Source organism: Dromiciops gliroides, chromosome 2, assembly GCF_019393635.1.
Source record: "Dromiciops gliroides isolate mDroGli1 chromosome 2, mDroGli1.pri, whole genome shotgun sequence".
Classification (NCBI taxonomy): domain Eukaryota; kingdom Metazoa; phylum Chordata; class Mammalia; order Microbiotheria; family Microbiotheriidae; genus Dromiciops; species Dromiciops gliroides.
Window position 1 is genome coordinate 129,049,786 of NC_057862.1, and position 24,837 is coordinate 129,074,622.

At 38.9% G+C, this 24,837-nt stretch overlaps 1 protein-coding gene and 1 non-coding gene across 6 annotated transcripts in view; one reads left to right on the plus strand and one right to left on the minus strand.

The window, feature by feature from the left end:
- Nucleotides 1-24,837, minus strand: part of RGMA (repulsive guidance molecule BMP co-receptor a) — a 55,104-nt gene that overhangs the window by 24,051 nt on the left and 6,216 nt on the right. For 4 of the 5 annotated variants that reach the window (XM_043988144.1, XM_043988140.1, XM_043988139.1 and 1 more), the window contains one exon: nt 7,926-8,053. In XM_043988144.1, coding sequence (XP_043844079.1) covers nt 7,926-8,053 — 128 coding nt within the window. Of the gene's footprint in view, nt 1-7,925; nt 8,054-8,351; nt 8,470-24,837 lie in introns of those variants that run through there. The other variant, XM_043988143.1, reaches the window with a different exon arrangement.
- On the plus strand, nt 12,988-13,115 carry LOC122745125. Its single transcript, XR_006355412.1, has one exon. It is a non-coding gene; the product is annotated as a U6atac minor spliceosomal RNA (small nuclear RNA).

Genomic DNA, 24,837 nt, shown 5'->3' on the forward strand with positions numbered 1-24,837 from the left:
ACACTAGCAATAACATATTATTAAAAATGCAGGCCCTTCTCCCTACTTTCTCTTCTCCATCCCCTGCCCTACCCCACAACAAATCTACCAAGTACATATATAACCTGTTTTACTTGACAATAAAAGTGAATATTAGAGAACATTATTTTGAAAATGAATTATCTTTATTTGAATAAAAAAATCTGACAAGATATTTTATGTGAAAATTTTCTGCATCTGTGTGCGTGTGCCTGTGCATGTGCATGTGTGTAAGAGCAGGAGGGGGGGGGTCAGGGAAGTATCTCCTTTCAAAAAGATCTCATTTTAGAGATGTAGTTTTTATCAGGCAGCCTATATTCAGGCCAATTGGGTAAGTTCTTCACAGACAAGAAGGCAAACAGTAGGCTTACTAACACCTTTTGACCCCACCTAGCCATCATATTTCCTTAGCGGCTTACACCATCTAGGAGGAAAGGCATTGCTTTTTTACCCACAAGATGTCCTGGAAATCTTAGTGCATTTTAAGCTGTAGAAACTTGTGTGTGTGAAAGTGTACTATGAATGACTGTAAAACAAATGCCTTCATGTGAATTAATGTTTCACTTTTTTCATTTAGGTGGAATTAAAACCTAAACTGCCTTTCTAGTTATCTCGATGATGGCAGGGATAGATGGAAATAAGAATAAAATGTGAATGATTAATTCTTTAAATTACTACCAAATGCCTTTCAGGAACAGTAATCAGTGGAAGAAGGGGTGTTCAGAAAGCTGGCTACACAGACCCAGTCTCGAAGAAAATGTTTGTTCATCACTGCTGCAGGAGCTGCTTTCAGAGACCTCCTTTGAACTGTTAATCAAGCACAATCTTTTGCAATAATAGCCTGATTATTATTGCCTTGTTTGCATAACAAAGATGCCCAATAAAACTTATTTCACTGTGCACAGAGGGGGTGTGAAAGATCAACTCAGAGAAAAGAGTCTTAGGAATTCCAAAAACTACTCCAGAGCCTCAACTCAGGAATAAAGACAATGCAATTTGCCATCAAGAAAAGCCCAATAGACCAATAAATTACCCATGTGCAAAGGGATTAGATCTGGTTTCAGTTGCACGTTAAAGGGGAGGCAATGGGGGGGGGGGGAGTGAGAAGAAACTTGCCTCTCTTAAAGTGGCAGAATTCATTTTGAATAGAAACCTCAGAATGCAAATCCCTTTTGCCTAAACTCTAACCATTCTAAAGCAAGTTCCTTCTCCAATCAATCAACAAATATTTACTGAGTGCCTACAGTGACCAGGCAGTGTTCAGGATGCAAAGTCATATAAAATATGGTTTGTCCTTGGTGAGTTTACAAAGTAGTAACAAGGCTACCTATAAAAATATTTCCAGTAAAATTTAAGTGACATATCAGGTAGAGAAGGAAGAAGGTAGCTACCTGAATGAAAACATTCTAGAGAAAGGAGATGGGCCTTAAAGGATTGGGATTTTTTTTTTAAGATGGGAAGAGGGAAAGAGTGATTTTATTTTATACAAAGGAAACAGAATAAGCCAAGGCTCAGAGGTGAGAAAGCACAAAGTATGTTTGCCCACTGGCTAGAACAAAGGGTTCATGTTAGGAAATAGTGGGAAATAAGGTTGGAAAGGAAGATTGAGGTCAGATTGTAAAAAGATTGAATGCTGGCTAAGGAATTTGGGTTTTATTTGGTAAGGTACTGAGGAGCTATTGATTTTTTTTTCATGTGGGAAGTGACATGATCATGGTGATGTTTATTTGGATTTTCTTTTCCCAGCAAATACTATATTAAGAACCATCACATCTAATAATACTGGATTACAGTGTGGCTGAAAACTTCTTCTAAATGAACAAATTTAGACTGGAAATAAACTAAGATGGGTGTGTTTTATGGATCTCATCAGTTTGATATGCTTCAAGTCATTTTGTAAAGGCTACTACAAATGCTAAGTCATTGCAAGAAATGATACCCTAAATGGAACAAAGAGGAATGCATCTTTCCAAATATACCAACAGCCCTGGGGGCCACAGAAACTAACTCACCATAACAAAAACTCACATTTACATTGAAGTTTAAGATTGGCAAAGTGCTTTCCTCACCACATCCCTCAGAGGTAATATAAGGATGATTATCCTAACTTTTTCAATAAGGAAACTGAGATGCTGAGCAGTTAAGTCACTTCTTTGTGATCATTTAGCTGGTAACTGCCTGAAGAACTCAAATCCAAGAATCCTGACTCCAGGTCTTTGAGTCTCACCTATTTGGTGTCCAGGCAGGCTGGAAGTAGGGTAGCTATCCAGGGAAATATACTTCCCCCACCTCATTCCTTTTTCTAAATTCCTAACCTTAATGGATCTATCTGAAAAGAAGTTCATGGAATTGGCACACTTTATTATCACTTTCAAGGGAGAAGCAGTGATAATCAGTTTTTTATATCTTCTCTTGGTCAGAGATTATTGACAGTGGTAGGCTCTAAGGAGTCTTTGTTGTTCTTATTCCTCAGACTTTGTGTAGAATACAGCAAAACTTTCAAGAAACTTTTCCTGTCAACCACCTTGGCAGTAAGTCCCTATAACCCAACATCCAGGGGTTTGACATCAGGTATAAAAAGAAACACACCCAGATGACTGATGGAATGTTTTCTCTTATGGTGTTGACCAGGTTTAGCAGACCCTGCCTTACTTGACTTATCACAAACCCTATCTTTATCAACTCTACCATCCTACCTCCTGGCTGAGAATCAACACCGCTAATCATTTCTGACACCCCAGTAATTCCATTTGAGGTTTTCAGAATTCTTAGTAACTGGCCTAAAGGAGAGGGGAAAAAGAGGATGTTTTTTCTTGGTGCATCTTATTCAAGGAGTTGGGGGATGGGAAGAGATAGGGATAAGGGAGGGTTACATTTTTGCTGTGTGGCTCCCTAATGAGAGCATGCTGAATGCCATTTAACATGACAAGGCACGACCAAAGAGCCCCATCCATCAAAGCCATCCAAGACTCCGGAGACCAACCACCTCTCAGCCAGGATTCCCTGACATTGTTGTGCTCTGGCTACCACAATTGACAAATCACTGGAAGAAACGATATCCTAAGTGGAATAAGAGAGAACACAGCTTTCCAAATCTGCCCAACAGCCGTGGGGGTGGGGGTGGGGGTGGAAGGCAAAGGAGCAAACTAAGAGTAGGGACTAAGATTGTTAAAAAAAATTTCCTGTCCACACTGATCATCTAAAGCTGGAGTTAGAACTTGTCTGAGGGGAAGGATGTGAACTCTTTTGCTAGAGAAAAGCTGTGAAGATGGTCGGTGGTTGAGCAGCCCCTCTGTCCTATCATGAGAACATCTGAGGGGAGAAAGGTGACTCTTCAGGTTTATGGATTATTCAAAAAGCTCACGGAAGGGAGGGGCAATAATAATACTTTCACAGGGGACTCTGTCTTTCTACTTTCAAGAGTGACCATCTTATCTTGTGTTCAAGGTACGCCCTTATGTATCTACTTTCAACCCTAAATATGTGCAAAGGAATTTGGGGCTGGCTTGCTTGGTGGTGTCATCTTAAAAGTCACTGGACCTGATTTCCTTTTACCTGTATTGTCTTCTTGTTCCCATCAGCAGGAAACAAGGTATCAGGGATTCAGAACCTTCAGACTGTTGAAAACTAGATGATGACAGTCAGTTCCCTTTTGGACCTATTGAGTTTATAGCATCTGCTAGAGTATTTGCCACATCTGAGGTCCTCGGAATCATTCACTGAGGATAGTTTTCTGCTTCGATATCTGTCACCATTTTGCAGACACCATTTACTTAGGTTTCTCCCTTCATGCCTATACATGTCATACTGCAACTCAATCCTGCAACCCTCACAGTTCGAGATTGCAATATCCTCTCTGTCAAACCTCTCTGTCTGAGCTCAGCGTTGGGCTCTGAGTATGGCAAAGTGTTGCCTGTAGGAATTTGTCATTATGTCCTCTGCAAGCGTATGTAGATGTATGAAGTATATGAAGCAGTACTATGGATGTGCATAGGAAATAGGTCGTTTTGCTGCTCTTTTCTGAACATCTGGTTTTTCGACTGGACATAATTTAATACTATCCCTTTGCTATATAAACAAACCCCTTCTGGGGTAACAGTGATTTGGTAAGTAGGTTTACTGGAGTACACAATCATCTTTTTAGGTGGCTGGTCTATTCTAGACTATCCAACTTCTGAGTTGGAATCCAGAGACCACCAAATCCAGTTCCTGCCTGCTGTGACTCCCCTCTCCAACATCCCTGTTATAAGTAAGTGGTCCCCCAGCCTCAAAAGCTCCAGTGACTTGGAATGACTTACCTCCCAAGGCAACTTATTCCATATCTGGGCAACTCTCATTGTTAAGGATGTCATTCTCCATAATGAGCCTAGATTTGCCTCCCTTTAACTTTTACCCTACTGGTCCAGGCTTACTGACAGGCTAGTGACAGGACCTGTGATTCAACTGGTGTAGCCAACTCCCATATACCGGTCTCCTTCAGTCAGTACAAATCAGCATCTTCTGTGCAATGTGTTGTTTTGGAGAGTGGTCTGGAGCCTTGAGAGGTTAAGTGATGTGCCCAGGATAGTGAAGTCAGTATGTAGCAGAGTTGTAAGACTTAACCATAGGTCCACCTGGCTTGGAGGCTGTCTTCTTCCTAGCCACTATGCTATATTGCCACTCAAGTTTAAAATATGAGAACTTGTTATTAAGTACAATTAGTTTGTAATGAAAGATGGGGATACTGGTGCTGGGTAAGGCTAATATTATATTAACTGGCCTAGTCTGGATGGAAGCAAAGACATCTTTATCTACCCAACTGTGTCCAATCTGATTTGTATACCTATGAGTTTAATCCTTGCATCCATAAGGATTTATTAAACCATTCAAACTTATTCCTTTAGACTTTGGCTACATTGGTCTGGGTTTCTCCCTAAAAGTGCCTGTGTCCTCTCTACTTTAGGGCCACTGTAATAGGAGGGCAGAAGATATGACTATGTGGAGGGCTGGGGGGCAGGGGGAACACAGGTTTGTACTTTGTTCACAGGGCCTTAAGAAACCCGATCTTTCAAACTGCAAGCTCCTCTCCCCTCAGGCTTCAAACTCCTGACCTGTAGCCTTCCTGACACAATTCCAAACCCTGCCCTCCCCTAAGCCAACTAGGTAGAACAATGCCAAGAATAAAAAACTTTGTCTTTTTTTTTTGGCTGGAAATTAGCCACCCAACTCCTCTCATTATATAAACCAGCCTTTTGACCAAGGTCTTCTGATAATAAAACTCATAACCCCCAGGTTATTTAGTTCTTAGATCTCCATAGCTCAGACATCAGTAATGTGGGCACCTTTGGCTTTATGCAGTTGTTAAAGGCCTCAAATAAGGGGAAAAAATAAAACAAAAACTACAGAAAAGCTATATGTAATATTTGCCAGGTTTTGGTTATTAATCTTGGAACAGAAAGGAAATGGTATGTTTTAGAACAATGATAAAACCAATTTAAAAATTAGAAAATTCTCAATTAACTTCTACCAACATAAAGAAAACCCCACTCTCCTTTACTCCATTACATGAGTACTGTCACAACTCCGAAACAATCTCCCACTTTTCCCTATCTCCTTGACCAGGAACTTAATAAGTGCTGTCACTTTAAGAGTTTGGAAGGTGTTGTTTTAACAGCCTCTAAGCCCCCCTTCTCAATTTCAGCTCAGGGCTGAGATCACATCCCCCACTGCAGCTAAGAGACAAAAGCCATTTATCAACCTATCTGATAAACTTCCAATGGGCTGGATCTTTATCAAGACTAAACTGCCTAGATGCATGTGAACTACAAACTTCTACTTCTGAAAAAGGAGCACTTTAAAAAAAAAAATAAGAGCTGAATGTTTTTCTCATCTCTTGGCAGGGAACTGGATCACTTTCTTTGCATAGACCCTGGGGTATAGGTGGGGGCAATCATGCCCTCTAAAAAAGAGGGCCCTCCAGATCCTTAAAGAACAGGGCGTTGATTTTATCCAAGCAGGAAAGCACAGGAATCGGCAGGGCAGGGCAGAAGCTACTTTGGGACACTGACTTTCAAAATTGGGTCCATGCTGGGGTATCCAGCCCATCTTCATAGTCAAGCTCTCTTAAATGAGTCTGGCTTTAGGAAATAGGTCAAAACTCCATCCCAGTCTTGTGCCACCTCTAAGGGGAGTACATCTGTGTATGAACTGAAGAAGAAGGAAGAGAACAGGGGTGGGGTGGAGTGGGGTGTTCTGATTACACTCCCATCTCCCCAACCCCCACTTGAGATGAAGCACATGGAGTTTGCAATACTGTGACCAGCTAGCTATAAAGAGTCTGGATTTCCCAGTTTTGCCAGTTCCTTGAAACATATTTGGCTGATGAGGAGAAAAACAAAACAAAACAAAACAAAAAAACCCAAGAACCTAATATCAAGTTCTTTCTTGTATAGTATTTAACTCTGATCTTGAAGCAGAAAGGCAGCAAAATGCAGTTATGCTGCTTAGAAATGCATCTAACCTCAAAAGCTCTTAAGAAAACTTCTTTTTTTGGGGGGGGAGGTAGGTAAAGAAACAAGAACTAAAAATCACAATCAATCTGAACAGTCCTTATATTTGGATGCCAATGTTTTCTGTTTGTATTTTTAGCAAGAGAGAAATGGGCATTAAAAAAGTTTAGCTGGAGTGCTCAAGCTCTGAACAACATGTGGCAAAAATGAAATAAAGTTTTATGAAACATTAAAAAGAAAACAGACTATGGGATTTAAGTTTCGTGCTTTTTTTTTCCTCAAAGGAAAAAAAAAAGCGGTAAAGAAACCGGAGAGTTTTGGAAGGAACAAATCCCCCTCTGTGGAGTTGGTCTCCCTTCCCCCAACAAAAACAAGAGCTCAGGGCTCGGAGGAATTTGAAGGCAGGGATCTGCCAAAAACATTGTGAAAAACTATGGGGGATTCATTGGAAACAGATGGGCTTTTTCAGCTTTAATTCTGAAATTCTCTCCCTTTCTGACACAATAAAAACAAACAGGAGCAACTCTAAATGTTATCAAACAAAAAGATTACCCTGTTTTTAAATGAGTCTGTAACCTCCCTGAATGGACAAGTGTGTGTAAGAGGAGAATGTAAGGGCATGGAGGTGTGTGGTTTGAAGGGGGATACTGGGACACAGGGAAGAACACATGGAAGAAAAAAATCTAAGGTGTCTACCGGAGCCCTTTGCTATTTATTTCTGAGAGGGTTCCCAAAACTTAGGGCAGGGGTGTCACTGGAGTTTTCTAATTGAGTTGAAGGGTGAGCACCTCATAGAGGTAAATGCACACGTAAAATCTCCTCCATACAGTCAGACCAAAGTCTCTTGGCAAAGATGAATCAGGAAAACCAAGAGTTAATCAGTATATGCCTCTTTATTTCTAAAGTGATTACAAAGTTTCCTTGGGGGGGGGGCCCCCCATGGGGAAACTTCCAAACCACAGCCTCACTTTCAAAATTGAGACAGAAAATATTAGATTATCTATTTTCTTATTTCTGTCACTATTAAACCCGTTTTTTCAAAACATTCCCCAAAGCTTCCTCTTCTCCATGCACCAGCACTGGTAGGAAGAGTTGTTTTTCCGTATCTTACAATAGCCTCTTTCCCATATCTAGCTCTCTCCCAATCCATAAGAGGATCATCGGTTTCCTTCTCTAAATGACTCATGTGGAAATAGTATGGGGAATGATCCGGAGGAGAGAAATGGAGAGAAACAAAGAAGCAGGGGAGAAGAAAAACAAACTATTGAGAGTGTTTAGAAAGCTTAAGCTTCACCAACTAACTAGCTTTCAAACATGTGGCAAACTGCTGTAGGAAGGCCCGGGAAACGGATTCAGCTCCACTGGGCTCGGAACTGTCTCTGTCTCAGTCTATCATCCAGCAAAAGAGTTCTTCCTTACCTGCAGGGAAGATGCAGAGAAAGACAGCGAGGGTCTGCAAGAATCCCAGGGCTGTAGGTGCTGCCCCTCTCCCCATACCCATCCATCCAGCTCGGTCTTTTACCACTATCCTCTCTCTGGAAGAAGAGCTTTTGTAAAACAAAACAAAAAAGAAAAGACAAGAAGAAAAAAGGGAAAAGGAAAAATAAATCACTCAGCAGAAAAAGCCAAGACCTGCTCCTCCACCAGGAGCAGCAAGCTGAGGAGGCTCCAGTCCACCTCAGCCAGTACTGAAAGATTGGAGATTTTCTCCCTTCTTCCCTCCTCCTCCTTCCCTCCCCTTCCTCCTCCCCCTTTCTCCACTCCCCTCCTCCCCCTTCTCCTCCATCTCCCCCTCACTTCATCCCTCCTCCTTATACTCCCCCCTTCCCAAACAGCCCAAACCACCATCAATCATTTCGATTCCCTTCCAATGTCTACAGGGCTCTTCCTCTCCCCAAGCCTCCACCCATCAGGAGCTGGTGCCCCGCCTCCTAGCACTCCTGTTACACAGCGCAGAAAGCAGCACTACAGGCCCCAGGGTGGGAGGCTGGAAGGGGGCGGAGGAAGGAATTCATCCCATGCTCTACAGTAAGTAATGTGAAAGAGGGAGTGCGAGGAGAGGTCTGGCTTACAGTAGGGGCGCAGCCCCAGCACCCCTGGCTTTCTACAGCTACCCCCCTCCATTCTCTCCTAGTTTTCTATGCTCCCCTAACAAAAACACATATCAACCAAATATGCCGGAAAGGGCCCTATCTCTTTTGCTTTACTTTAACATGGAATCCTCCTTGAGTGACTTCTGGATCAAATCTACACAATAAACAAACTATAATTTTTCCCTGCCCCTACTCACTACCTAAAAATTGAGTTGCTTGACCTGGCAACATCCAACCTCACTGTCAATAACCTAGTTTCTTCCTGATTATTTGGCTGCTGGTGGTCAGAGTCAAATCCAGTTCAGCAACTGTGACTTGTGATACTATGCAGGCCTGACAACTGCAAAATTTCGTTGTGTAGAAAATAACTGTCTAGATATATCATGCATAATACTGCAGAAACACAGATAACACCCAATAACATATCACTATTACTGTACTTGAAATAGCCAAAATATCAAATGCTAAAACTGGGTTCTTTAAAATTTTAAAACAGAAAAACAAATGGAGTCTTTCTCTGACAATGGAAAGGATGGGTTGTGGATAATAAAGCAACCCTTACCTATAGGAACAATTAATTTAATCTCTCTGAACCTCATTTTCCTTATCTGTAAAATGAAGGTAATACTTATCCTACCTTTCTCACAGGATTGTTTGAGGATCAAATGAAATTACAATATGTAAAGCTGGTCATCTTATAAAATGAGAGTTATTAGTAGTATCTTTATTCTTTGAGAGAATCTTAATAGTTTCTAAGGTCAATGACAGTAGGTTTTCCCTGAGATCATGAGGTCTTTTAGCCCCATGATCTATACAACATTATAGTAAAAGTATATAGGGGCAGCTAGGTGGGCAGTGGATAAAGCACTGGCCCTGGATTCAGGAGGACCAGAGTTCGAATCCAGCCTCAGACACTTGACACTGGCTGTGTGACTCTGGGCAAGTCACTTAACCCTCATTGCCCCACCAATTTAAAAAAAAGTATATCTACATATATGTAGATATTCACATACACTTTATATGTAAAAAATATGTTCCCATATACTATACCCAAAGCATATATTCACATACACTTTATACACAAAGTATATGTTCACATATACTATATTTATTACACACATAATACACACATATATAAATATACATTTCACATATATATAAATATACATCTCACATATATAAAATACATTTTTTTTCAAAATGTCCTACAGGGTAAAGCATGAGGAAAGAGAAGAGGACGAATGGTTTTGGACAAAGTGATTCCTCTGCTATTTTTGCCAGCCCCACCCACCTCCTTCATCTTTACCTCAAGTCTGTTTGTCCATCAAAAAATTATTCTGCAGTATATGTCACAAAACTGACTATATTCAGATATTTCATCACTAGAGCTTTATCCTAAATATATGTAAAAGAAAAATTGACTTATTTTGTTTAAAACTGTCCACAGATGCTCTATTTGTAATAACAAAAATCTAGCAGTCACCTGTATGCACAAAACTGGAGAAGGGCAGAATGAATTATAGTATATTTCCAAAATGATAAAAATGAAGCATAAAAAGAAATGTGGGAAGATCTACCAGAACTGAGTACATATTCACCGTGGTAGAATACAAGCTTCTTGAGACCAGGGATTTTTTTTTTTAAATATTCAGCACCCACATCCAGTACCCTTCCTGCACATAATATATTTTTTGAGTACGATTGACTATAATCATATTTTTGAAAAGAAGTAAAAATAAGGAAACAAAGCCAGATTTAGTAGTATTTTAGACATCTAGAAAGAAGATTCATAGCAAAATTATTATTATTATTATTATTACTATTTTGCTTCTTTGTGGATTGCTAATTCATTTGCTTCTATCCTGATGAAACTGAGGCTTTTATGTAATCTTACTCCTTAGTTTATATATTTGTATTTTATTTTTCCTGATGGGTATTACATTTTTAAAACTTAAAATCTGTTTAAAATTTGATATTTAAAATTTGTCTGTGTTTTGACCCAGTTTAAATGTTTCTCTCATGTTTCTATCAAACCCATTGGCTTCATCTGATGGAAGGCCACACAGGATGAAATGCTATTTTAATTTTTGGCTGCTGTTAATATGCAGGACTGAAGGGGAAGAAATGTGCAGTTGAGAAGTGAGGGAAGGCAGTTCTGTTTATGAAGCTGGTTTCCAGCTGGTTTGATTCAGAGACAGAGATTCAGAGAGCTTTTGAACCTGCACTCTGTAAAACAGGTAAAGAAACCAGCATTTAGTTCAGCCTCTGTATTTGAAAAACTGGAGGTGTGTTTTGCTAGGTCTGAAATATCACTGGTCAAACTGTTCATATTTCCAACCAGGCTACAGGGACAGGCTCTGAATGTAGTTTCCATTGTGTTCCCATTAAACCTTTCATGAAAGAAATTGACAGGCCCAAGCTATGAAGCAAAACCAACAAAACAAAACAAAACAAAAAACCAACCAACCCAACAACAACAAAAAACAGAAAACACACACACACACACACACACACACACACACACACACACACGATGTATTTTAGGCATGAATTTTACAAAGACTGAAATTTTTCCAAGTGAAAAAAACCCCCATAAAGACAGATTTGAAATGACCATTTCTAAATTTTGCAACTGTGGATTACGATTCAAAATCACTGGCTTTATAGAGCTAACTGGTAGCGAATGATATCCATAAATATTCACAAAAACTATGGCATAGTTAGTTTGGCAAGCATAAGTCTGGTTTGTTAAATAGCACACAAGTTACCTCCCCCTCTGCCAAAGATCAATCAATTAACACCATTTGCTTGGTGTGATATTCCTTTAACACACTAATTCTAACCTCTCCGTTAATGGGAGGGAATTGATGTATTAGCATTAATGGAAGACACCACAGATAAATTGTTGGCCCATCCCCAACTCTACCTCCCAAGACCACCACCTCCTAGAGCAACTTGGGATCTAGTGGAAGGAGCACTGAGTTTAGGAAGCTGAGAAAGCAAGAGCTTTGAAATTATATAGCCTTAGGTGGGGCGCTTAAATTCTAGGCCTTTTTTTCTTCATCTGCAAAAAACAGACTTATCATATAAGGAATTCATCAGCATAACAGAGGGCAAGTGGGGAGAGGGAAGCCAGCAGATGCAGAGGGTTCCTGGATCTCATTGGCGCATGGTGGGAGGTGGGGTGCATTGAGATTTCTGTGGGAGTCTTTATTCTTGTGGTATCTTCCCATCTGAAATGTTTTTCTCTCCTAACCTCAAAGGAGAAGATTGGTATTAACAAAACTATTTCTAAATAACCAGAATTATCTGAGTTCAAGCTGAAACACACTCTGACCTCCATAGGAATGAAACCTCAGACATTCAGGGCTCAACAGCTCTAAGAACCTTTCATTCCCCCTCAATCACATTTGGGGCTTTTGGGTTCCCCAAATTCCAGTGCCTACCCCAGGGAGAATAAGACCTTAAATGAGAAAATGCCTCTAAAAAACTTTGCAAATTGCAAAGTTATATAAATGTTAGTTGTTGTTGTTGTTATTGTTATTATTATTGTTATCACCTCGGGGACATTCCCTTGCTCTTCTACTCATACGATGAAGATTTCCCCTGAAGTTTTAGATCACTCAAACCCAGAGAAAAAAGCGCAAACCATCTAGAAGGGGCCCACCAGTGTATAGTTGAGGAAATGGAAGCCCAGAAAAGTTACCGACTACTTGTTCAGATTCACACAGCTAGCAAGTGTCTGAGGCAGGATCGAAAGCGAGGTCTTTGGGACTCTGGTCTAGTGCTCTACAACTCTGGTATATACTTGGCTTTTGGAAGCCCAGCCTTAGATTGTTTATGACTCCAGTGTGGCTCCTATGACCTATCCTAACTTTTAAATTAGAAATGTTCTCTATAAAATTCTGCTGGCTCTGTGATCTATGGTTTCTGCTTCCTTTTCCAGTATTACATAAGTTGTAAGCTCCATGAAAGCAGCAACAATGAATTATCCTTGTATCTCGCTGGGCTAGTGTGATGCTTCACAAATTCTCCTACCATCCTTCCCCTCCACCTCCACCCTCCACCTCCCCCGCTCCTGCCCCCAAGGTTTGACTGAGATCCAGATCAGTGTTTTCATTGGTTTAAGGCAAGGGTGAGCAAATTATGTCCGATGACCAACTCCAGACCACCTGAACAGCTTCAAGCTAAGAATGTTTTTTTTACATTTTTACATAAATTTTAAAATGTAAAAAAAAAAAGAACATTCTTAGCTCCTGGGCCTGTACAAAAGCTGCCAGTGGGCTAGAGTTGGTGAAGCAGGCAGTTCTTTGCAGATCCCTGGTTTGAGGATCTCCTGGTGAGGAAACACCCTCTATCAATTCAAACTAGTCTTAGAAAGTTGCCTGGTGTTGTATGAAAGGAGAGAAGGTTAGCACTCCCCTTGATAAGGATGGAACAGGTCCTAGTGGCCTTTACAACACATACATGGTTAAGGCATTGCCACCTACTCTGTGGCATCTAACCAAGAAAGTTGCCTGGAACAAGGATAGGTTATATGGTTAGATTGAAGACACAGTTGGGATCATATGTGCCAGAGGTTGGTCTTAAAATTCATGTTTTCTTAATTCTGAGATAGGTTTTTTATTCACCACACTGCCTCTCACACATAACAGATTCTTAATAAATGATTTCTGAATGAATGAATAACGTCGGCTTACATAGCTTTTATGAGTCTCTGTGCCTGGCCCTATCACCTTTGTTTTTCTCCTGGCCTGAATTTATAGCTAACATATCCTTAGCTTCTCAGACAGTGCACCACTTGACTGCTGCTGCTGTGGGATAGGATATTCTCCACACCCTTCCCACCTGCCATCCACCTTGTACTAGCCTTTGCCTATTTGTTAGCTTTCAACCAGTGCAGTCTGGGAAAGAGACTCCTGGAACCCCAACTGCAGGCTAGTTTTGTGTACCTCGAACATTTCTTTGAATCTCTTTGCCCCAAACACAGCATCATCTAGCTCAGACTACAGAAAATTCAGTTCCAAAAAAGTGCGTTCTGGGTGATGACTAATCTGAAGAATATCTTCTACACAGATTAAAATAACCAGTTTGTTTGGTAAACTTTTCTTTTCACTAGTGTTCTAAATTGCCTTTGGAGTGAAACGCTGTTATTTTGAAGATTTGAATATATTCCACCCCTGGTTTCCTCTTTGACCATTCAGAAGTTCATAACCTGGGGTCTGTGAACATAAAAAAGCACATCCCTCTCTCTCTGTCTCTCTCTCTCTGGGCAGTGAGGGTTAAGTGACTTGCCATGGGGCACACAGCTTAGTAAGTGTCAAGTGTCTGAGACTGGATTTGAACTCAGGTTCTCCTGAATCCAGGGCCAGTGCTTTATCCACTGTGCTACCTAGATGCCCCTGCAAACAACTCTTGGTAACAATATTCAGTGTAATCGGTTTCCTTTCTAATCCTATATATTTTACTTTATGCATTAAAAACTATATTCTCAATAGACTCACCAAATTTCCAAATAATTCCATGACACAAAAAAGATAAAGAACCCTTGGTCTAGTTTATTAAAAAACCCAAAACAACTCCTTATAGAAATTCAGTAGGTTTGATCTCTTTTTTAAGAAACTATGCGTTGTCTTTCACCTCAAAATTATGATTACTTAAATTGTTCAAAGATTAGGATCAATTCATTACAAATAACATGGCTAGAAAATTGGTCTGCAATTCTCAGGGTCTCTTTGGAGGGTTTTAAAAAATGAAGCCACAATAGTAATTTGCCAGACTTTTGTGGCACAGACTCCATTTGTAAGAAGTTACATGTTTTCCCATCAGTTCTACAATTTCACCCTTCATTTTAAAAAAAAACATAAAGTGGTCTTAGGGATTTATTTTTGAATAGTTGTCAATGGTATGCAGGGCATCCACTGCCCTTCCTGCTCTTCCATCACTTTCTTGTTTTGTGGCACACATTCTTCCTGGACTTCTAGCTCTCACCACGTCACTCAACTGCACAAAAACTTCAACCACTCCTCCTTGCTTCTATTTGGCATTTAAAGTCCTTCACACACCAGCTCCAACCTACCTTTCCAGACCAATTAAAACGTTATTGACCCTACTGCATTCTACCTCCTGCTAAATTGACTTATGTCCTATCTCCCATCTTCCACCTCTGTTCCTTTGTGTGAGCTACTTCCCATACCTGGAATGCTCTGCTTCCTCCCTTTACTTCCTGGGAGTCCAGTTCCCATCAAAGCAAAAGCTCAAATGCCACCTCTTTGAAAAGGGCTTTTTCTGATTTTCCCAGTGGTTAGCCCACCCTCCGGGATGACTTGGTATCTTGTATATATCTTATGTTTACTTATTTGGGAACCTTTTTTATGTCCCCAGAAGAATGTTAGCTGAGGGCAGGAACTGTCTTACATTTATATTTGCATCTTTAATACCTAGCATATCACCAAGTACAAAGCGGGGACTTAATAAAGGCTTCTTGGATGGCTGCTTTTTAAATAGCCTTTTTTTCTTTACAAAAAGCTTATTTTAATCTTTAATAGCTTAAAATTATACTAAGAATTTTGAGACACCATGTATAAGTCTACTTTATTCAGTTCAGTATATTTATTAAACATATGCTTATATATTATTGCCAGATTATGATTAATATGTTAACACAGACAATAAAATGATAGTATATAATCTACATAGTATAGACTTGTAAAAATCTCAATGTAAAGGGCAGTTAGATGGCACAGTGGATAAAGCACTGGCCCTGGATTCAGCAGGACCTGAGTTCAAATCCGACCTCAGATACTTGACACTTACTAGCTGTGTGACCTTGGGCAAGTCACTTAGCCTTCACTGCCCCCCCCACAAAAAATCTCAATGTATTAGAGGGTTGAAATTTCCACCAATGTAAACTGAAGCCCCAGTAATTTAGTAGAGCCACTCCAATCCACTGGGCCTGGAGACTCCTCTTCCTGACTTCAAATCTGGCCTCAGATACTTACTAGCTGTGCGGCCACGGGCGAGTCGCTTAACCCTGTTTGCCTCAGTTTCCTCCTCTGTAAAATAAGCTGGAGAAGGAAATAGCAAACCACTCCAGTGTCTCTGCCAAGAAGACCCCAAATGGAGTCAGGAAAATTTGATAGCACTGAAAAAAGACTAAAACTACAACCCAATCTACGCCAGTAAACATTTATTGAATGATTACTGTAAACCCAACCACAGGTAGAAAGACAAAAAAAAGTCTCTGCTCTAAAGAAGCATACATCCAACTGCAAGATAATCTCGAAAGGTTTCTGGAGATGTTGTGAGTACGGTCTCACTGCTGTTAAGTGTCAGATGCAAGATCTGAACACAGTTCCTCATTTCCCCAGGCACAAAACACTATCCAATGTCTTGCTGCTTCTCTAGATTATATAACAGGGATAGGAAATAGGCCTTAGATTTCACTGATATAGGGGATTTCCAGATGAGAAAACTCACTCTACCAATGCAGGCTAGCACCTTCTCTGCATCTGATAGTCTTAGAGAATTGACCATGTCAACAGAAAGATTGAATGATTTGCCTGGAGTCATGTAGACAGTATGTCAAAGGCCAGAACTTGAACCCAGGATGCTCTGGCTTTGTTGTTACGCTATGTTTACATCCACTTTGCCATGCTGCTGCTTAGACTATATTATATATGAATATAGACTCTATTACATATAGTAAATAACAGCACTAACCAATTTTTCATTGATACTGTATACTAAAATACTGTTATAGTAATAATTTATATAAATGATTAAGTATCACTTAAAAAAACTGAAATGTGTTCATTGTAAAGGGCCAACATTTCAAAACAGGCTAATGTACCTGATGGGTTTATTAGATGAAAAAAATTAACACAGTTTTCATTTACTCAAATTCATTTGTCTAAGAAGAAAAAATAGAAATTAAAAAAAAATCTGTTCTACATCTTCCATCCAAGTAGGAGAATGTTATTTTATTTTGCACTGCAAACTGCAGTGGGGTAAAAAAAAGCCAGCAACATTGGAGTAGGTAGGTCTCAGAAGACCTTGGTTCTAAACTCTGGACTACTATTGGGCATATCATATAATCTCTGTGAGCCTCAGTTTGCCTTTCTGTCAAAAGAAGATAGTGCCTCCTCTTCTCCAGAGTTATTTTGGGGAAACAAATAATATAGTCAAAAGCTCTTTACGTATATATAATACCACAGGAATAGAAGGTATTTTTTTATGATCCTTTTTATTTTCTAGCCTCCATCTGAATGCTCCATATGTTCAAGCCTGGTAAACAAATGTATTTTCATTAATAGTAGTGATAAGTCGATCAGTTTGCCTAGAGTGAGAATTTATACAATTTGTGATAATGAGAGATAAGGTTGTCATATTAATAATCTTTTTTATTCTGTTCCATCTTCCACAATGACTCTCACCTTGCAATTTTCCCCTCTATTCCATTCCCTACAATCATCCTCAGAGACTTCAATATTCATTTGGATAATCATGACTTAGGCATTTACACTGAGGACACATTTATCATGCAGGCTTCACTGTTACTCAGTGTTCCACTCTTCTTCATCCACCTTTGAGGGTGCCCACACCTTATACTTTGGCATTATTCAAAATCCCCAAGATCTTAAATTTTGAATTTATATTGTCTAATCATAAGCTACTGTCATTTCAATTTGCTGATTCCTACATTTCTAAATCTGCTCTTCTCCCCAATCTTGATTTGTGGTCTCTTTGATTTGATTGGTCCTTTCCTCATAGTCTGTCGCCCCTCTTCTGGCTTCATTTATATTCCTACCCACTCTTTTTAAAAAGAAAATTTTTTTATTTAAAATTTTGAGTTCCAAATTTTTTCCTTCCCTGCCTCCGTGCCCTCCCCCACTCCCTGAGGCAGAGCAAGCGATTTCAGATATAGGTTATACATGTATAATTATGTGAAACATTTCCATATCAGTCATTCTGTATAAGAAGACTGGAATAAAAGAAAAAAATGAAAGAAAGAAAAAAAACATGCTTCGAACTGTGTCCAATCAATCTCAGTTCTTCCTCTGGAGGTGGATAGTATGTTTCATCATTAGTCCATTAGGATTATGTTGGATCAATTTATTGCCAAGAATAGCTAAGTCATTCACAGTTCTTCATCATACAGTATTGTTGTTACTGTATACAATGTTCTACTGGTTCTGTTCACTTCACTATACATCAGTTCATGTAAGTCTCGATTTTTCTGAAATCATCCTGCTTGTCATTTCTTATAGCACAATAATATTCTATTGCAATCACACACCCCAGCTTGTTTAGCCATTCCCCAATTGATGGACATCTCTTTGATTTCCAATTCTTAGCCAACACAAAAAGAGCTGTTATAAATATTTTTGTACACATAGGTTTTTTCCCCTTTTTTGGCATGTCTTTGGAATATAAACCTAGCAGTGGCATTGCTGGATCAAAGCATATGCATAGTTTGATCCGTTACTCTGTCATTTCAACACTGTTCTCACCTTCATGATTGAATGAATATCCATCATACTTTTGAAATTCAGATTATATAGTGTCATACCACCATTCACAACCCTCAATAACTCCAACTATCCACCTTTTCCATTCTGTTCCTGAATTGCCAAGGGCTATGGAAGGAAGTAATGAAACCATGGTAGGTCCACAACAAATTTATTCTTTCTGGTTTCATCTGGGTCTCCTATTGCTATGGAAATTCTTTGATTCTTTTCCTATGAGCTCCATATCACATTTCACCACTGTGATTTTTCTAAATCTTCTTCATTTTCCTCAAATCCCTAAATCTACCCCAACCCTACTCTCACTTGGTGGATAACCATGTTTTTTGCTTTACTGAAAAGGTAAAGATAATGATAAAAAGCTCCCTTGAAATGCCCCTTTTTATACCTCAAAAATGCCTTTTGATTTCAGCTAACCTGACATCCAGCTGCTTTTAGATAATGAAGAAGTCATTATTGCAAAACTTAATTCCTTCTCTTATACCCTTAAGCCCATTCTTTACTATGACCTCCAGAACCATGCTCCATCAACTATTTCCTCTCTTTAATCTTTACCATTCATTCTTTCATTGCTGCTTACAAATATATTTATGTCTTCCCATGCTAAAACTACCATTTGCCTTGAAATGCTATTAAACTGTTGTTTTCTCTCTCTCTAACACTTCACTATCAAAAACTATGGGAAATACAAACTATGGAAGACACCTTCATCAATTAATTGTCGATCTCCTGCAATTTTGCTTCCACCCCACCACAGAAACTGTTATTTCAAAGTCACTAATGGTTTCCTCATTGCCAAATACATATGTCTTTAAAAGAAATAGTTCTTACTCTTCTACCTCTCTGCAGCTTTTAATACTGCTGACTCTACCCTTCTAGATACTCACTCATATCTTGACCTCTGTGATATTTCACTCTCAACAAAGCACAATTTCAGGGGCAGCAGTGGATAGAGCACTGGCCCGGGAGTCAGGAGTACCTGAGTTCAAATCCGGCCCCAGACACTTAACACTTACTTGCTGTGTGACCCTGGGCAAATCACTTAACCCCAACTGCCTCACTAAAAAAACAAAAAAACAAAGCAAAAAAAACAAAGCACAATTTCAGAGTTGCAAGGGATCCTAGTGGCCATCTACTCCAGGCTATACCTGAAAACATATCCCCACTACAATGTGAACAGAAACTCAATACCTTCCATTTGAATTTGAGGATGCTCTAATGAGTAAAAATATTTTCCTTATATCATGCTCAAATTTGCCTCTTTGTAATTTCTATTCATTGTTCCTATATCTGCCTTCTGGAGCCAGAGTAGGTTGATTGCTCTTCCATGAACAGCCCTTCAAATATTTGATTATTCTTCTATGTCTCTGATCACTCATTTTTTCTTCCCTTTATTGGCTTCTATTCTGCCATCCCCTAAATATGGGCTGTCTTCTTTACTTTCTCTATATCCTCTAGTTTAGCAAGCTTTTCCACTCCAGTGGCTTCAAATATCATTCCTATGGTGATGTAATGCTTAATAAATGTTTGTTGAAATGAGTTAGGAAGATTAATTTGGCAGCAGCATGGATACAATGTACAGGACAGTCCTACAGTGAGAAGAGAGTAGTGATAGAGTAATACAAGAATGAGTTATGTACAATACACTTTGTAATAAACTCAGCAGTATCTACCACAGACAATACCTCTAAATTAACCTTTAAAAGCTTTTTAAAAAAAACTCTAGGGTCAATTTATATACCTTAGTAGTATTAGACAGATGATGTTATACATACTGGTAGTAAAGTCCTCCCACACACCCATCATGAAAACCTGAATAAGAGTCTAATAGTGTTAATTTTACAAACTCTCCTCTTTTCCATATGTTTACAGTAAAGTGTCTTTAAAAAGAAAAAAATAATAAATTGGAAGGCTCTCAAAGATATTCATACTGCCACCAATATGTACCAATTAGGTTCTCCTTGGGGGCAGGGACCATTTCTTAGCCTTCTTTTATATCCTGCACAATTATAATTCTGAGACACAACACATTGTACGCATGTAATAAATATGTGATCATTGGCTGAGAGAATTAAGATAAAGGTTTCAAAGATGTGATAGTTGGTATGGTGTAACAGAGAACACTGAATTATGATTCAGGAGACTGGGGTCTGGTCCTAGCTCTGCTACTAAATATGTGAGCTTGGCAAGGCACTACCCTTTTGGGTCTGAGATTTCTCATCTGAAAAATAACGGGGTTACTTGGATTAGAAGTTTTCTTCCAGTTCCACAGTTCAATGGCTCCACTGAAATAATCTTTGCTCAGTGACTGATTTGTTTGTGACACATTCATTTTCCTAGTCAATCTTTAGGGATACATATGGTTTCATTGGCAAAGTTTCTGGATTTCCTCAGGGGGGAAATGTTGCAAATATAAATGATCGTTTAAAGATTGGGAGTTCACGTTTTAGATGGTAAATATGAACTTCTTCTATAATAACAGGTTTAGGGACTGTACCTACCATGTCATTGATATAGATAACTCCAGATAGGGAAATTCTCACTACCAATGCTTGCTAGCACCTTCTCTACAATTTTATAGTCTTAGAGAGCTGTCTAGAAGAAGTAAATGACTTCTCTTGGGTCACAAAACCAATGTGTAACAGAGGAAGACTTGTATTCTGGTCTTCTCTGTTCCAAGGCCAGCACTCTAGCTACCATAGCCACACTGCCTATAATCTAATAATGTCACAGTTTGTGAAACTACACCATAAAACTCTTAAGTACTAAATAGTAACATGTAATCTTTAATGTTACCACATCTAGCACCTCGTACATTTTACACTTCTAGAGATAACATGGATTTCCATTAAACCACTGAGGATGATGGATATACAGTATTTACCTACCACCATTCTGATGTGTTCTTGTGATCATAACCATCTCTGAACTGTTTATCTACTCATGGCAATTGTTTTAAATGACAGTGAGTTTATGTGTGTCTCCACCAAAAGAGTGCTGGAATATTTGGATTAGTGAATAATATTGGTGCCAAGCTTGAATACCACGGACATTTAGCAAGAAGAATGGATCGTCACGTTATTCATCACATTGAAAGTTGTTTAGAATGGCTAATGGCAAAGCTAAAATACAGAAGATTCTCTAGCTGGCTAGGGAGCTTGGTGAGAAAAAAGGGGGAAGGAGAGGAAGATACAGCCAATCCAGAGGGAAGAGCAAGTGTCTCTCTGCAGGCAAAATGGTATTCAACTAATACAGAATTGAGTAACAGGGTAGATACATATATTTACTCAAGTCAATACAAACCAGTGGGAATTGTTAAAATTCTTGGGAAAACATTTTTACCATCTGTAATGAGCTGCAACTATTCAATTCCACAAGTATATGCAAGGCACTGTGCTAGCGCAGGACTGGGAAAACAAAGACAAAAATGAAACAGTTCTTGTCATTAAGGATCTTTCATCCTATTGGAAAAAAAAAGAAGTTCACAGTTAAATAAAAAAGTAATTTTAGGAAGAAATAGCACTACAGAAAAAAAAAAGTGCTACAGTGAATTTTGGTATTTGGCAGATTTCAAAAGATTCAGAATTCTATTCAAATTACATCTGCCATTATACAGTGAGTCATAATATAACTCATTATAATGTTGATGCTTTTTATTGATGTGAACCTGCACAAGATTTAATGAAAAGCCTAATGTTAGGTGGGTGTTACAGTGGACAGAGTGCTGGGCATGGAGTCAAAGAGACTTAAATTCAAATCTAGCCTCAAACACTAGCTGTGACTCTGGGAAAGTCATTTCACCACTATCTCCCTCAGTCTCTTCAACTATAAAATGGGGATGATGATAATATTGCCTACCTCATAAGGTTGTTGTGAGGGTCAGATGGCACAGTATTTGTTAAGTAATGAGAACAGTGGCTGGCACATAGAAGACACTTAAATGTTTTCTTCCCTTTTTCCCTTTTTTCTTTTGTCCAAGAACTTTGTTTCCCATCACAACTGAAATAGAATCATTTTGGATGATGCAATTCTTCTTTAGAATAATAAGTATGATTAGATCCTATATATTCTCCCAGTTATGCTAAATGGCTGTAAATTATGGAACACTCATAGTCCAAGAAGAATCACAATTATAAGTGACCCCAAGGGTAAGGAAAAAGCACACAGTAGGTGTGAGTAGGTTCCAACATATTACCAATAATAGTTTATATGAGAGGAGTTGTAAAAGGCATCATTAAGGCCATGTATAATATGAAAAGGAGGTATGATGGTCATGTATCAAGAATGAGCAATAAAGGATGGCTAGCCTGACGATTACATTGGGTTATGACATACTACAAGAATTAAATGGAGGAACACAGTGCCTTGGGTATATATTCTATGGTGAATTGACAGAAAGATTTGAACAAGACTTATACAGAATAACAGGGAATCGATAGATTTTTCACTTGTAATAGTGGAAACTGATATTTCATGTCCACAAAAATACTGATAAAAGTTCTTGAGGTTTTACTTCTGGAAAAAGATTTTTTTAAATCATGCAAAAGAGGAGCAGCTAGGTGGTGCAGTGGATAAAGCACCGGCCCTGGATTCAGGAGGACCTGAGTTCAAATCCAGTCTCAGACACTTGACACTAGCTGTGTGACCCTGAGCAAGTCACTTAACCCTCATTGCCCCACCCAAAAAATCATGCAAGAAGACATTTTGTATGTAAAACCATGTACTGTTTCTGCTGGAATGTGAACTGTTTGAGGTCAGTGGCTGTGTTTTACTTTCTCCCAGGACTTAGCACTGTGCCTGGAACATTTTAAGAGTTTAATAAATACTTGTTGACTGACTGAGTGGTTGAATCAGGCCCTAGAACACTGCAGAGCATCCTTGAAGACCTCTATAACCACTCACAAGTTTCGCCTTATTATCCACATAGGTAAGATCAAGTAGATAAGAATGTCTCTTGCCCAGATTAGAACATACATGTATTTGGACAACCTATCGAGCTTGGCACAGCAGGAATGGGTAGGTTGCAATCTGTACTAGGGAACTTCTGAATTGGTCAGATCACACATCTATCTGAGTAGCTACAATTTCGGATTATTATGATTCTAGTAGTGAGGACAAACAACGAAGTACCTACCTCTGCTACAAAGGCCAATTCTATTTCTGCTACCAGATAACACGGCCATTTTCATACAAGAAACAAAAGTTTCATGCAATCTTTGTGGAATTCCTCTTCTTCATTTTTCATTTCCAGGTTGGCAGACACCTTTCTATCTTGTTATCTTGGTGTGAAAGGACTAGAAATTGAGTATGTACTAAAAGAAGTATTTACTTATTTTACCAGAAATTAATATGTACTTCCTCCCTTGCTCATAATAATCAGCTTGGTCTTTCCTGGCCCCATGATCTTGAAAGTTATAGGATCAAAGGATTTAGAGACAGAAGCAACCTTAGAGACCACCTCATTTTATAGATAATGAAAGTGAGGCTCAGGGGGTAAAGAGATTTGTCCAAGGCCATCTGACTAGTATATTTAAACTCATATCCTGACCCCAAATGTTCATATTCTTGCCACTAGCAAGAGCAAAGAAGCAGCTAAAAGCAATTATGCTTCCTCAATGAAGGTATCTATCAAAATTTGTAATAACTCATATGTTAATATATTTTCATAGTAAGTACTTAATGCTTGTTGAATGGAATATTTTCATGAAGCATATTTTAATCATCTATACAAATTGTCATTGAATTTCTACTAATTCCATAAGATCATGTATATAGAATGGTTAAATCACCTCTTTAACTTTAACAATGCACTGAGAGATTTTCTGGGCCAGAAAGTCACTTATACTTCCCTATGACTAGGTGTTATCAGTAAATCTATGCTTTTTTTCCTATTTTTTTCTCCCTCAGCAACATAAGACCAACTTTTAACATACAAAAGCATTCCTACACTATAAGTTATTTTGAAGGGTAGAGATGATACATAATTTTCAAGTACTGTTGAATGAAGTATGCATTTCTATATGTTAGAAGGATGAACAAACACATGCTTGAATGTAAGATGGTTCTTACAAGAGCAATTTATTCCTCAGGATTGCTGTCAATAACTGAAAATGCATGCTTGCAGGAAGTCTTAAAAATTACTAGGGCCATCATACAATTTGCCCTGTAGACATTCTTTGAATGAACCTCTTTTGGACTTGGAATGTGAACAGGTAATGGAATTTGTACAAGGAAGAATCAATGAAGCACCGTGTCCTGCAGTGGTTATAGATGGATAGACAAATGTGCATGGGAAAGGAATCATAAACTTTATGGTAACCACAGAACCTGTTTTTTTTTTTTTTAAAGAAGCACTGAAAAAGACATGCACATTATAGAGTAGAATTTAATGTCCTACAGAAGATAGTGTTGACAATTCAAAAAACATAAGAATACCATGGAGAATCATAATGAATCACATATTATTGTAATAGGATACAGATCCTAGGGACCAGCCTTGCTTTTTAATGACATCATCAGTTTGGACTGCCTTGGGAATTGATAGGTGCTCCTTCAGTAGAGTTCTTCAGCCAAAGGAAGGATGACCACTTGTAAAGGATATAGAAGACATTCCTGTCCAGATGTGGGTTTCTATGTTAGGGGTATGCAGGAGCCAGGTCCAGCCAGCTTGCAGAACCCATAGTTAAAATTTCTTTGTGGGCATTTAAACCC